Genomic DNA, 14,700 nt, shown 5'->3' with positions numbered 1-14,700 from the left:
TTAAGAAGCAGTTGTTTCAATGTAACTGGACTTTGTTTTTCTTTTTTCTTTAACTTTTTCTTGTAGCTGTATAAAAATTTGGTCCCAGCCACTTAACTTAAAAGTATTTTAATAAAAAGATAAAGGTAAAGGTACCCGTGACCGTTAGGTCCAGTCACAGATGACTCTGGGGTTACGCGCTCATCTCGCTCTATAGGCTGAGGGAGCCAGTGTTTGTCCGCAGACAGTTTTTCTGGGTCATGTGGCCAGCATGACTAAGCCGCTTCTGGCGAACCAGAGCAGCGCACGGAAACGCCGCTTACCTTCCCACTGGAGCGGTACCGATTTATCTACCGTATTTTTCGTCCCATAGGACGCACCTAGTTTTTTGGGGGGGAAATAAAGGAAATTCCCCCCCTTTATTTTCCCCCCAAAAGCAGGTCGGGGAAACCGAACCAGGTCGAGGAACAGCAGGATGGCGGCGCTGCACCTCCCTGCTGTCCCCCGAGCTTGTGGGGCTGGCCGATGTCTGTCCGGCGTGAGGGGCGCTCTGCTTCAGGGCGCCCCGCCCGCCGGACGGCAGGCTGCTATCTGCAGCGTGGGGAGCCCTGTGGGGAACTCCTGCAGGGCTCCCCACGCTGCGGATGTCTGTCCGGCGTGAGGGGCGCTCTGCTTGAGGGCGCCCCGCCCGCCGGGCGGCAGGCTGCTATCCTAGGCTGCGGATGTCTTCCTGAAGCCTGGAGAGTGAGAGGGGTCGGTGCGCACGGACCCCTCTCGCTCTCCAATCTTCAGCGAAAGCCTGCATTCGCCCCATAGGATGCACCCAGATTTCCCCTTCATTTTTGGAGGGGAAAAAGTGCATTCTATAGGGCGAAAAATACGGTACTTGCAGTTTTTTGGCGTGCTTTCAAACTGCTAGGTGGGCAGGAGCTGGGACCGAACAACAGGAGCTCAGACCGTTGCGGGGATTCGAACTGCCAACCTTCCAGTTGGAAAGCCCTAGGCTCTGTATTTTAGACCACAGCGCTACCTGTTTCCTGTGCTTTAATAGTAATGCACAAATAGGGTTATATATTAGAAAGGCTATTGTAAAATCCTGTGTTCTTGAATTCATGGTAATATGCAATCAGGCAATTACATTAAAATTATATTTGAGAGCGGATTTGCTCAAACTTATTTAGATCGTGAGCTAAGGTAACTGAGATTTAAAACATTGGTTTAGATAGATAGATAGATAGATTCTTTATTGTCATTACACAAGTGCAACATTGCACAAGTGCAACGAAATTGGATGCCATCCCTTAAAAACAACAAAAGCAAAACAACAACAACAACCAAACAAACCACATTCCAGCCACACCCACACCCACACCCATCAAACTCCCAGGTCACACTATCGAGTTACTGCATTTAAGAAGGCCACAGCTCTTGGATAGAAACTATTTTTCAGTCTATTTGTCCTTGACTTGATGTTTCTGTATCTCCTGCCAGAAGGCAGTAGTACAAACTAAGTTTAATAAGTTGTCTTGCTTACAAGCTGTTTTGAGGGGGGCAGGGTTGATAGCAAAGGACAAATATACATTTGGATATGAATATACATTAATAAAATCACCATTAAGACACATTCTGCATACTGTCCTCAGTGCAATTCAAGGCCATCTTTTCTTAAAGAAGTGGAGGGTATTCTTTAGCCAGCACGACACTACATGAAAATCTGGATCAGTTTTCTATATAAATCTGGTTTATTTGCGGCACAGGCCTGGGCGTTCTGTTTGTTTTGAAGCTATGCCTTGGTTTCCACCCTTTTGAAAAGCTAAGCTCTAGTTCTTTGTAGCTAAAGCTCCAGATACTCTGGGATGAAACCAGTTTTCTGGATAACTTCAGCTGGACGCCTGGGTTGGGTGCAGAGACTGACTTGGCTGCCCTGTATGAAGGAAGACCTGTGTTGGGAGACAGACAAAGGAATGTGATGCTGTTGGTTTTCTTTGTTTTGGCAGCAGTATTTGATACTATCAACCACAATACCCTCCTGGTTTGACTGCCGAAGCTAGGAGGGAGATTTAATGCCTTGTAGGAGTTCTGCTTCTCTTAATGTGCTTCCCCTACTTGGATAAGATTAATTGGTTAGTTTTCACGAAGGAAAAAACGTTCAAGTTCGATGGCCTCTTTTATATTTATTGTTTCGAATTCTTGGTTGTAAGTGTAATTTTTAATCCTCTTTCATTCCGAAAGCCTTACTGAGTGAAATATGTCTATGTGTGTTCATAATGCAAGTCACATTCTTTCTCGCTACTTTTATATGATAGTTTTAATTATCACTGCTGAGTGAATACTATATACAGGCTGAGTGAATACAGGTGGGTCCAGAGCCTGCCTTTCCCCACTTTCCCCATTGGGAGCAGTCCTACAGAGGACTAAGCAGGGAAGGGCTGGTTGCAAAAAAATAAGGTTCTGCTATGGCTGGCGGTGTTATCCCCAAAGAGGCTGACACCAAAGGGACACTCAGGATATTAATATAGGCTGTTGTAAGCCAGGGACTGTGGGGAGACAGTTCTCTAACCCTCACCCATTGTGACAGCCTGGTATGCTGGGAATCTGAGGTGAGAGAGACACATAATGGATGTTTCCCCCAGTTCCAGTCACCACGCAGAGGCATCTTAAGGTCCAAAATAGTTTACTACTACAGAAGATAAGGCTTCAAGTAATACATTTCCAGACAAGTGATATGTGCATACAGCTTGTAGGCTTTGTAGCTACAGATACAGATATATACAAGTACAAAGTGTCTCTGTTGTTCCAGCACTTCAAGACATAACACACATGCGTAACGCTCATGCTTCCAGTCAGACTCACCCACTTCACAAGACTGACTCCAGCACTGTAGCACAAGACCCCAGACCCACTGATGTGCCTCGATCACTTAGATAGGTGGCACTGGGCTGTTGCCATAGCAACTGGCTTGGCTAACCATGCACCTGTTGGCTTACCTTATTGATGGGGTGATTTGTTCTCCAGTGTGGTGCAGTGGTTAAGAGCGGTAGTCTTGTAATCTGGGGAACCGGGATCGCGTCTCCGCTCCTCCACATGCAGCTGCTGGGTGACCTTGGGCCAGTCACACTTCTCTGAAGTCTCTCAGCCCCACTCACCTCACAGAGTGTTTGTTGTGGGGGAGGAAGGGAAAGGAGAATGTTAGCCGCTTTGAGACTCCTGAAGGGGAGTGAAAAGCGGGATATCAAATCCAAACTCTTCTTCTTCTTCTTCTTCTTCTCATGAAGGAAATTAACCTCTTCCTCCATGTCCATTTCCTCCAACAGGGTAGAGGGTCAGTTTGGTTTGGTGGGATTCCCTCTTGAGTGATAGACAAAGGGAGAACTGTTGAAGTGGACTTATTGTTTTCCTCATGACTGTGTGGGATGTGCCCCCTACTGGGATTTAGTTTATTATCTGTGGCCCCATTCTTCTAGTTTTATGTGGTGATATTGAATGATTGTACTGAAATTTGTCTGGGTGGGCAGGTAGCAGGGAGGTGCAAAAATGCTACAGTGATCCAGAGTCCACAGGCACAACATTGTATGAAATTTGTGTATGCTATTTTATATGCATATATGCATATCGAGAAACAATTACTAGAACTTTATTTCATGAAAGGCAAGCTAGTTAATTTTCCTGTCCTAATCACCAGATAATATCTTCACATGTCGTCTAGATCTGTTCAATTAATTACCCCATTACCCACAATTAATTTTCTGTCCTGATCCTCCTCCAAAATCAAATTCTCTTCAGTTACCTCCATTTATCACATCATTATCCCTCTAAATTGAAGGAAATTCAGTTCAAAATAAGCAGGAGGCACATCTTGGTTCCCTTTGGGTGGTGGGAGGCGGATCTGTACTGAGGTGAGGTGGCTACTGCTGCTCGCCATAGCTGCCAAGTGTCCCTTATTTGAAGGGACATTCCCTTATTCCAGCGCCATGTCCCGCTGCTGTCCCTTATTGATGGATGTCCCTTAAATGATGTCCCTTAAATTTCAAAGGAAGCAACTCCTCTCCCTCCCTCCCTGCCGGCCAGGGAGGAGGGAGGCTCCAACTGTGTTGCTTGGCTGCGTTGCTCACCCAGTAAGGAGTCTAAGAACGACTGGGGGGTGGAGCTTGCATGCCTTGTGTGTGGCTAGTTAATGCAAGCTGAGGGGTTTTTTGAATGCTGGATGCCATTTTGTTGCAGCTGCAAACTTTGCAGTGCAAAGCCAGGCCGGGGAGCCATCTTAAGTTGAGGCTGCCTAGGCCTTGTGGTGCATGTGATTCAGATTCTATTCAGTTGAACCTCTGGTTACAAAGTTGGTTGGACAGTGTTCTCGAAGCTACCAGCTTGAGTTTGACCAGACTGCAGGAGGACAGGAAGACTGGAGTGCCTGGAACAGGTGAGGCTGCAGGTCCCTTTTTTTGGCTGCTGGTCCCTTATTTTCAAGGCTGCTGGTCCCTTATTTTCAAATCTGTAAGTTGACAGCTATGCTGCTCGCTCAGAATTTTTTAAACCTTGCTGAAGCCAAAAAGGCAAAGTGGCAGCTGGTCCACCATTGCTGCACCTCATGCGCTGTGATCCAAAACCACAAATGCTTCCATTTCCTCACAGAACTCTAGTCCAATGGTTGCCATTCATTTGATTTTGAACTGATTTTAGAATGAAGTGATTTTAGAATGCTGTATTACTTTACTGTTGTTTGCCTCTCTGAGCCTGGCTTCGGCTGGGGAGGGTGGGATATAAATAAATTATTATTATTATTATTATTATTACTATTACTATTTGCGTAAAAATGGCTATAAAAAAGAAAGGAAAAGCTTGCATAAGGGAATAGGATGTGATTAACTTTTTAAGTTAGTGCTACTTGGAGTAAATGTAGCTGAATGAGGATTTGCATAGTCAGTGACCTTTTCCCTTTCTTTTTATTGTATCCTTTTGTTTTCAGAGCTGGATAACACCGAAAAGAATGAAAAGCTCAAACTGAGTATCCTTATAAGGCTTCCTGAGGTAACTGTGTGATTTGTTTCGTATTAAATCTGTTTGTGGGGAACATACGTGTTTATTGATGAAGTCAGTCGTACTACTTTTATTCCATTAAAAGGTTAACAATTTCCCAATTTGGGAAGTGGGGCTTAGAGGAGAGTGATCTGAATAACTGTAAAATGGCCCCTTGTAGAATGTGTGTCAAAAGCTTATCATGGCTTAAGGTTGGCACCTTACTGCTATAAGGTAATGAGAAAACAACATTGAGTCCTGGTAATTAGCTTTTAACAGGGGAAATGTTTTAAAATGGTATGGACTGAAAGCCAGACAGTGTTGTCTCTGGCCACTGATTCACTTCTGCAGAGCCAGTGAGACAGGATCTTCATTTGAACGTAAGTCAAGCCAAGATTTAGTGTGGACAACCAAGGCGAGATGGTGACCACTTTGCTTCTCTCCCGTGGCTGCACTGAGCTCAGCCACCAGTCAGCTTTGTAGCTTTGTACGCTGTCTGAACTTGGGCTTGTAGTTTTGCATTCCTTTTCTATAGGCTGCCATGTCTATTTCAAGAAACAAGAAGGGCTAATTGAACTTCCTTACAGAAAGGGGTTCTTTATTTGGCTGCATGGCAAAAACAAAGCTGGTTCTGTCCTTGCTACATTTTGTTTCAGGGAGTGGAAGGAGTCCACTGAATGGCATTCCTTCAGGGGCTGCAGTGTTGCATCTTAAATCCTCATCAGCCTTAGGGTCAGAACTCTTCAATTACACTTTAATTTAGGTTTGGAGCCAGAACTAATATTACTTTGCCTCTTTTGTTGTATGTAGTTTATTAGGAACATTAATCTTTTGTCCCCTTTTGACACTTGTCTCTTGATTCAGATGCCCTGATGATTTCATTGGTGAATTGGTAGGGAAGAAGCCATTAAACAAAAAGTAACGAAAACAGGATGCAGCTACCTGGCATTTAACAGGGCAGACCTTTGTGGGATGGAAGCAGCAGTGGCGTAGCGTGGGGGTGCAGGGGGGGCCAGCCGCACCGGGCGCAACATCTGGGGGTTAGGGTTAGGGGGCGTAAATCCACGGGTTAGGGGGCACAAATCCACGGGTTAGGGGGCGCAAATTACTTGCCTTGCCCCGGGTGCTGACAACCCACGCTACGCCACTGGGAAGCAGACCATTGCAGACCCTCTGCTAGGCTGCATTTGACCTTTGGAGCACTAGCTGAAGAATTCTGGAGTCTAAAGAATGCTGTTGACCACATTGTACAAGCAGGATTTTCACTATGGTGGAGAAAGCATGTCATCTGCTATTAGAGCTACATTTCTTGTAGCTTGATTCAACTGGTTCGTGTCCTAACCTCCCGATCAGGAGAAAGCAAGCTTGCTCCATCTTCCATGTGGCAGCCTTTTAGATAGTTGAAGATGACTATCATGAAGCCTACATCTGAAATTGTGGCTTGTGCTATTATTGTTTATTAATAATTATTATTTGGGCAGAATAAGACTGCAGTCCTAACCCCAGTTACTTAGGAGTAAACACCATTGAACTTGGTGTGACTCATATCTGAGTAGATGTGGTTTAGAACTGGACTGCAGTATAAATTAATCATCATCCAAAAAGGAACAGATCAATTCTGCATTGCCCTTTAGATATCTAACCTTATTTTATTTTGTCTTATAGGCAACTGGTCGTAAGGTTAGTCAACTCTGGAATCACCCTGTAAGCACCAACAGTATTGCAAGGAACTATGTTAAACTCTTACTTGAGAAACTCAGCAGTAAACAGGTAAGTATCTTGGGATTAAACCTCAACTTGAACTTGTGATTCTTGTCCACATGGAAATTTGCAAACCTCCATTCACTTGAGTGGCACTGGAACACCAGATCAGAAGTTTGGAAGACAGGAGTGTCTGAGTCTAAATGGCGTAGCAGAAAAGCAGGGAAGAGAGATGAGGGGATCTGGATAAATTGAGTCTTAGAGGTTAAAGGGCTTTACTGTCATTCCCAGTATTGATCCAATACTTAAAATGCATTTTCCTTCACAGTACAGTATGCTAGTTATGGAGAGTTTGTCACCGCAAATAGAGTTTCTTCCGCTTAACTACTTGGTCAATATGCTGGCAGAGGTGGAGAGTCAAGGTAACTATTCTCCTGCAGTTTTCTATTCAAGTTCCTTGATTGTTTAAAAATGCATCTTGTTATTGCCATGTTGTTCTGGGGTTCACATGCACCTTGCTGGAATATAGAATTATTAAGCCCAATTTGCAGCTTCCTTAATGCTAATTAGTGGCAAAATTATCCTCCCCTCTCCTCCAAAAAACCACATTTTTATTGAATGTTGGTTACATATAAATACACCGGAAAAGCAGGTAAGCAACAAAACAAAATTATTGTGGTACGCTTGTTAAGCACTTTATAAAATTCATCAGTGCCTGATGCACCTCACACATTTCAGATGAAGAAGAAGAGTTTGGATTTGATATCCCGCTTTTCACTCCCTTTAAGGAGTCTCAAAGCGGCTAACATTCTCCTTTCCCTTCCTCGCCCACAACAAACACTCTGTGAGGTGAGTGGGGCTGAGAGACTTCAGAGAAGTGTGACTGGCCCAAGGTTACCCAGCAGCTGCAGGTGGAGGAGCGGGGAATCAAACCCGGTTCCCCAGATTACGAGACTACCGCTCTTAACCACTACCCCACACTGGCACTGTGTCTACTGAGAAGCTCCTTCCACATCACACTGGTTACTTACAGAACCTCACCTTCCTCTTTCGCGTCTGCTGCCGTGAGAAGCAACCATTGTGCTGCATGTGATGAGATTCCCAAATGCCAGCTGTGTGACATGAGTGGGGAGTTTTTTAGGAGTGCTAAAAAACAAATTGTGCTTTCCCCGCATTCGTATCCACCAGCGTTAACTATAAGCCTCTCAAATTCATGCCCTTTGTATCCTTCCTAGGATGGATGACTTCTACGGCACAGGAAAACATGAATGCAAGATGTGTGGAAGAGTTGGCACTGAAGCACACGACTCTGCTCTTAGGTCTTTAGTGAAACTTAACGAAAGCGACCTTCTTACCTCAGCTGCATCTCAGCCTTGCTATGTCTGCTAGTGACATGTACTGATTCAGGAGAAATACTGAAACTTCTGCTGACTACTTAGAGAGAGTTCAGTATAATGACTTTCTCATTGTCGCTACGTATTATTAGTAATGGGATACATGCCAAAGTGGGTGTGCCCAAAATGCAGTGACTTTCAGGTACCTACATGGAATTACGAACTTACGCTTATTTTGCCTGCTACTCCAGTTCAGATTCTGGCAAATAAATTCTGAATATGGAGTAACTATATAACAGATCAAAAAGAAACTGGCAGCTGTTGTACACTGATGTATAAGGGGATCAATTTATGAACTTGGGAAGTATGATTAAAATAGCTCTCTGTAAATAATGGGAATAAATGTATAATTTTGAAACTTAATATATCCTTGCTTATGTAAAATGTCATCTTTCTTTTGTATATTTTGCTACAATCGCATGAAACTTCTGCAAGGCAACTAAATTTCAACTGGGGCATATTTATATCTGTATTCTCCCTTAGCAATCAGTGGGTATGATCCACTTTTAAGTTAAGCATTATTAAAGCTTGTTGATATTGATGTGAGAGGTGATTTGCATTTAAATCAGTAGGACTGGAACGTGTCTCTTTCTGATAGATGTAGATTAAGTGTCAGTGCAAAAAGAAATAGTTGCTATCAAAAAAGTCATGCATCTCGCTCTTGCTTCTCACCTACTTTTGTAAAGCACTAGGCTTCTCTGTTTGTTTTCTTAGCTGTGAACAGCAACAGCAATAGAAAAGTTGGATTCCAATCAGGAACATTTTCAGTTTCCTACATGCTGGCATACCATTAAACTGATGTCATTTTCCTTGCAGCTACAAAAAAAAACCCCTATTATCTGTTTGACTTATAGTGAACAAAGAATTCTTCCACATATTTAAATTAGACTCTGCATACTTCAATGTCCTATTCCAGTGGGATGCAACTATAATTGTGGAAAAACTGCAGCTGAAATATATTTCATCAGAGTGCTGTGTACTGAAGTCTTTTTAACCAGAGCATCATTTTAAACAGGTAACTGTTTTTCTATATAAGCCCAGTGGGTGGTACCCAACTATGTCATGGTCTACCTAAGCCCATTACTTCATACTCAAGAGTAGCCCCACTGAAATTAGTCACATACTATGCAACAGGATTAAAATATGTGTGGGATTCAGATCTAGAAAGCGGAGGAGTGCAAAATATTGTTCAGGGTACTTCAAAGGGATGGGGGGCTTCTTCAAGGTTAACATGAATCAAAGTGGGAATGCCAGTCTTGTCTGGCTCAGAAATCCAGACATTTAAAAAAAGCTGGAGAAAAGTGAAACTGCGTCTCTAAGTTTAACCAGGATGGAGGAGGGGGGAGGGAACAACATTGAAAAATTGCAACTTAAGACTCTAGCTTAAGCGCCAGCAGCTGAAGAGGGGGCAGAGGTGGCTGGACTGGAAGGTAGAGAGGAGAACCGTAGCTGAAGTCAGGGACATTGACAGGCGACTGATGCGACTTTCTCCCCCACCTCCTTCCTCCTGAGGTCTAAAATGCCAACCCTGAGGCTCGGGGAGGAAGCTGACAGCCATGTCACATTCTGGATTGGTTGTCTGTAAGAAGACAGGCAGGCAGGGCTGGCTGAGGGCAGATTGAAGTTGGGGAGGGGGCCAGTGCCTCATTTTGGGGATCTCCTTAATGGCTGACAGGTTTAGTCTGTAATTGACAACACACTCTAATCTTTGTGGCTTATGGCCCTCATATTTACGGGACCGCCTCTCCTGGTATGCCCTGCAGAGGACCTTAAGGTCCTTGAGTAATCATAGTTTAGAGGTCCCAGGCCCTAAGGAAGTCAGATTATCATCCACCAGGGCCAGGGCCTTCTCAGTGATGGCTCCGACCTGGTGGAATGCTCTGTCCCATGAGACCAGGTCCCTGCAGGATTTAACTTCCTTCCGCAGAGCTATTCTGCCTGGCTTTCAATTTGAACTTAGCCTGATCTTTTATTCTCCTTCCTTTCCCCCCTCCCCTTTTTATGAAGATTACCCGCTCTGGGATCCCATAGCTAATTCTCTGGTCTCCTCGCTGGCCCAAATAGGACTAATTTAGCTAGCTAGCCTGGTGATCATCTAATGTTTATTGGATGGATTTTCCCCTAAATTGATTTTTGAATTCTGAATTTTTTGTTATTCATGTTTTATACTGTATTTTATGCTGTTTTTTTCTTGCATCAATTAAGTGTTTTAAATTTGTTGTTAGCCACCCTGAGCCCGGTTTTCTGAACCAGGAAGGTCGGGGTATAAATAAAAATTTATTATTATTATTATTATTATTATTATTATTATTATCCTGCTCTCAGCAGGATGCAAGTTTTCAAGAGCAATAGCTTGTCTCTTCCAAGCTTGAAGATAATGCCAGGATGGGGAGAGGAAAGCGGGAGCCATGCATTGTGACTTGACAGGTCAAGCTTTTAAGTGTCCAGCACAGGAGTGTCTCACCTTACTTGTCTACACAAATCAGCAGCTTTGTTACTCGGGCAGGGACACCTCTGTCATGTCTGCAATCTTCAAAACATGTCTGCTGGCATAACATTTGGGGGGGGGGGGTTAAGTGAAATCTTTTTAAAACCACCCCCAAAATAGTGAATGGGGGAAGGTAAATGAAGTAGACAATAAATTGCCTCCAACTAAGGTAGTTTGCTTTATAAAGTGCCAAACAGATTATTGTGGTTGGTGCACACCCTCACTAGAAAACATACCGGTTTTTGTTTATCTAAGTGCCAGAATTTACTCCTTTCCTATTTTTGTGGTAATGCTTCCTTGCTACTATAATGCAGATATCTAAAGTTACCAAACCATCTTCTTTGCCTTTTAAGAGGAAGGAATGTAATCACAAATTTAAATAAGCACAAACACCTCATTTTATTTCACAGTTACTTTTATTTGTGCATTGAAAGAGTACTTCATACATCTGCAGAAAACAAGAAGGCACAGATAGTAAATGTTAATAACTGATTGGTAGCTTTATCTCCCGTACTTTATACAAACTACTTGGCAGCCTCCAAACATTTCAAAATACTGCCTTAAATGTTTGGAAACTAACTGCATAAAGGTAATAGGATTGTACTGATGATGATCTATGTCTAATTTACTACTTGTCATAATATAGATTACTACTTGCAAAAATATAGATTTTTTTTGCAACACAAATATATGGGGAAATCTGCTTTATAGTTTTTAAATAAAAAATACTTAAGAGGGTACAATTTGCCAACCCTTACTATACAACACCATTCATTTCATTAAGTGTTGTGTGACACTGGGGAATGTTTGTCAACAACACTGTGTGATCTGTTATGCCCTAGTAATGACATTGTAGGGAGTTCTGACTCTGAACATAAGAGTAGGCCCTGAATTATAACTTCTGCAAGGTTCTGTCTCTTTAGACTTCAATTGGCTTTACAATCGGCTTCCTTATATGCCTCATATTTGCACTAGGCTCGCCTGGTTTGAAAGGAGCCAGTGCCCCATAGGGCCGTGGCAGAGGGAGAACATTTTCATCATCTGGGATGTAGGCATTGGGACGTTGCTCAGCTGTGGTGAATACAGAAGTTGGTAAGGAATATTGTTCCTCTTCTGTAGCACGCTGTAAAAACAGAATTTTTAACTGGTTAAATGCAGGGTATTAATCAAAACAGCTGTTATGAGTGCTATATGTTTCAAAAGAACCAGGACATTAGTGTGCACCAGGGATAAGCAAACCTGTCATTTTTCGGTTTCTCATTTTTCCCATCTGAAGTTCAGTTCTCCACAATTCCACATCATTTTTTGTTGTTTCTTAATCAAGGTCCTTATGCAAATTAATCAGCATTTAAGTGCAAATCCCCCCCCCCAACATACACATTTGACCAAGCTATTTCCCCTAATGTATTTTCATACACGTTACTTGGCTGAATTGCAAAATTTGGAGAAGTGTGAATTTTGGGAGGATTTCTGTGTTTTGGTTCACATGCAATAAAATTTTGCACTTTAGTGTGCTTCAATAGTAGAATTATTGTAGACAAGAGCACAGACAGGTAAGATATCAAGGATATCAAGAGGTTGTACTATTGTGCATTTTTTTCATTGTTTTGGCTGCTGAATTGAATGGGGAGGGGAAAGCTTAGCCCTTTCCCACTGCATTGTTTTCGCCAACCTAATTTGTCACCTTCCTCTAAGCTACTGTTAGTACTGCAGAGGAAAAAGATTGTCAATATAGTACCTGTCCATATCACAAATCTTCTACATAATGTCTAGCTTGCCCCAGGCTTCAGTAAAGGAGCCTGTCTAGTGCCACGGCTCTGATATCTGGGTTGAGCAATGATAATAATATGAATAAGTTAAGTTCTACAGCTGCCTTCCATGACTGTCCTAGCAGAGACTGATGGGAGTAGAAATTCTAAAATCTAGATGCCACCAGACTACAGGAGCCTGTTCTTCCGAGACAATATATCTGGCTGTAGTCTCACTCCACAACTTATACTTTGAGTTCCCAGCTTCGACAGCACTTGAGCTCTCTCCCCGCTATTCTCTTAGTACTGATATGCTATAACCAGAGCATTTTTTCAGCCTGAACGCTCCAGATCTTAGCGTCTGCCGGAACGCTCTGGAGAGATGCCAGAACTATCTGTGTCCATCATCATCCTGGTGTTGTGGGTAGAAAGCACGTTTTCTGGGTGGAGGAATTGGGATGGATTGGGAGTTGGCGTGTTGCACGTTTTCAGCGCTTTGCTTCTCTTCCAAAAGAAGCTCATTAAAGGAGGCAACGTGCCGCATGTTTTCGGAAGCTCCCTAGAAAAAGTTCAACAACTTTTGTGTCCTCCTGAAAGAAGCTCAACAACTTAGGGTTGTCAGTCAAAAAAAGTTGGGAGTTCCTGCACCTCCTGCACTGTCTAGAACAATTACTTTAAATGATAAACCTGAGCTGTAGCAACATCAAACGATCTCTTAGGTACCTTGCCTAAAGTGGGATACCCTTGGGCAGACCCGCTCTGAAGAGCTGCTTAAGGATCTGAAGGGCTACAAGATGCAGCCAAGTAGAGATTCTGTCAGAATGGTGCTACCAATGCAACATAGGCCTTTCTGACTACCACCATGTCAAAGAGTTACCGAAACCTCTTCTTAAATCCACATTGGAGAAAACACAAAATGAGCTTGCAAAGAGCAGTATCCCGGCAGAAACTCACTTTTGCTTTGGCTTCCATTGCTGCTTTATAGACTTCTTCATCACGCAACACCTTTAACCACTCAGTCTCTACATCCTTAGGAAGTGGGAGACCTTTTTCCAACCTGGAGGTGATGGTCATTAAAAACTGTTCTTTGTCTCTCATTTCTTGCTGTAGCTTAATGGCATGTGCTTGTTTCATAGACAGCTCTGCAATAAGAGCCATCATTTTTTGGGTTGTACTTTTTATTTTCTCTTGTAGTCCATTCATCTGAAATGAGCAGCAAAAGCACAATGATATGCCCAGTTCCCCAAAGCAGCCAGGAAGCTCTGCTCCAGTCTCATCTGAAGCACCTGAAAATGATCCATCTTGAGAGCATGTCAGACAGCTGCAGGGTCCAAAGGTCCCCAGCTACTCTAACATGTCCCCAGGAAGGCCAACAAGCTGCGTCAACCCTCGAGTCGCATACTTTATTTCCCCTCCTATAAAAACATTAAAAACAACAATGGCTGACCAGGGAAGGGGCCTGGAAAGTCTGTCACTCCAACTTTCTGTCCTGGCAAAAAAAAAAAAAAGGAAAAAAAGCCACTCCACGTTTCCACCTTCTGTGTACATAAAAATTGCTTCGTTAATCCTTCTGTGTGCTTAGGCACAATCTGGTAAAAAATAATATCAGGCCACACTTCTCTCTAGAGAAATAATTTTATACTAGGACTCCTTTACAACTCAAGGTATTTACGCAAATCTAGCTGCATCAGAATGTGGACAAGGATGTGGATTTGAATTCTGTTCGTATTACAACTGGATGTGAATTAATGTTGCAATTTCAATCTCAATCTATTGAAATCAATATATGCAGCTCACAATTCTGTGTTCATAGAATTTCTTAGGAATAAGCTAGAAGTCATTGGAGGTTAAATCACGTGGATTTTGGAATAAGAAAATGTAACCACTCCCATTTAAACAACCAACAGATATGTTGAAGGCTGTTGAAATGTGTGGATATCTGTATCTGAACTGGATAGTGGATGTCTTTACCTTTTTTGCCAGTATTAATGTGTCCTCCTTGCCGTTTACAGCCTTGGCCTGTATTTTGTCTGTCAGCCGGGCAACTTGCTCAAAGATAAAGTCCTTCTCAAGCAATTTCTCTTCTTTTTGTGTCAACTTTATTTCTAACTATAGTGCAAACAGATTCATTAATGTATACAATTAATCATTAGGGACGAAGTCTACAAAAATCCATTTTATAAAGTTGATTATGCATTGTATATTCTAAAATAAAAGAGTGTTTCAGGGTTGGTTGGCAGTGGTTCAGGAGAATTTCATGGGTTTGAATTATCTGAATTAAAAATTAAATTTGCTCTTCTGACTGTAAACTCCCTGTGATACTTGGATGAAAGGTGGTGTCAGGGGCTCAGGAGCAGAGGCAAAGGGAAGAGAAGAA

The 14,700-nt window shown here is 42.8% G+C and overlaps 2 protein-coding genes across 3 annotated transcripts in view; one reads left to right on the top strand and one right to left on the bottom strand.

Annotated features, from left to right (window-relative positions):
- GSAP (gamma-secretase activating protein) overlaps positions 1-8,628 on the top strand; it is a 52,825-nt gene extending 44,197 nt beyond the window's left edge. For both annotated transcript variants that reach the window (XM_083701426.1, XM_083701425.1), the window contains 4 exons: positions 4,943-5,004; positions 6,658-6,762; positions 7,022-7,115; positions 7,929-8,628. In XM_083701426.1, coding sequence (XP_083557552.1) covers positions 4,943-5,004; positions 6,658-6,762; positions 7,022-7,115; positions 7,929-8,020 — 353 coding nt within the window. In that variant the 3' untranslated portion in view covers positions 8,021-8,628. The remainder of the gene's footprint in view (positions 1-4,942; positions 5,005-6,657; positions 6,763-7,021; positions 7,116-7,928) is intronic.
- Positions 8,629-10,972: 2,344 nt separating this feature from the next.
- CCDC146 (coiled-coil domain containing 146) overlaps positions 10,973-14,700 on the bottom strand; it is a 65,619-nt gene continuing 61,891 nt past the window's right edge. Inside the window, exons 18-20 of the mRNA XM_083701401.1 lie at positions 14,295-14,432; positions 13,278-13,526; positions 10,973-11,698 (exon numbers count right to left, since the gene is read on the bottom strand). Coding sequence (XP_083557527.1) covers positions 11,495-11,698; positions 13,278-13,526; positions 14,295-14,432 — 591 coding nt within the window. The 3' untranslated portion in view covers positions 10,973-11,494. The remainder of the gene's footprint in view (positions 11,699-13,277; positions 13,527-14,294; positions 14,433-14,700) is intronic.

The sequence above is a fragment of the Podarcis gaigeae genome (genome assembly GCF_964106915.1).
Source record: "Podarcis gaigeae genome assembly, chromosome: 10".
NCBI lineage: Eukaryota > Metazoa > Chordata > Lepidosauria > Squamata > Lacertidae > Podarcis > Podarcis gaigeae.
This window is presented reverse-complemented; position numbering and strand designations above follow the sequence as displayed.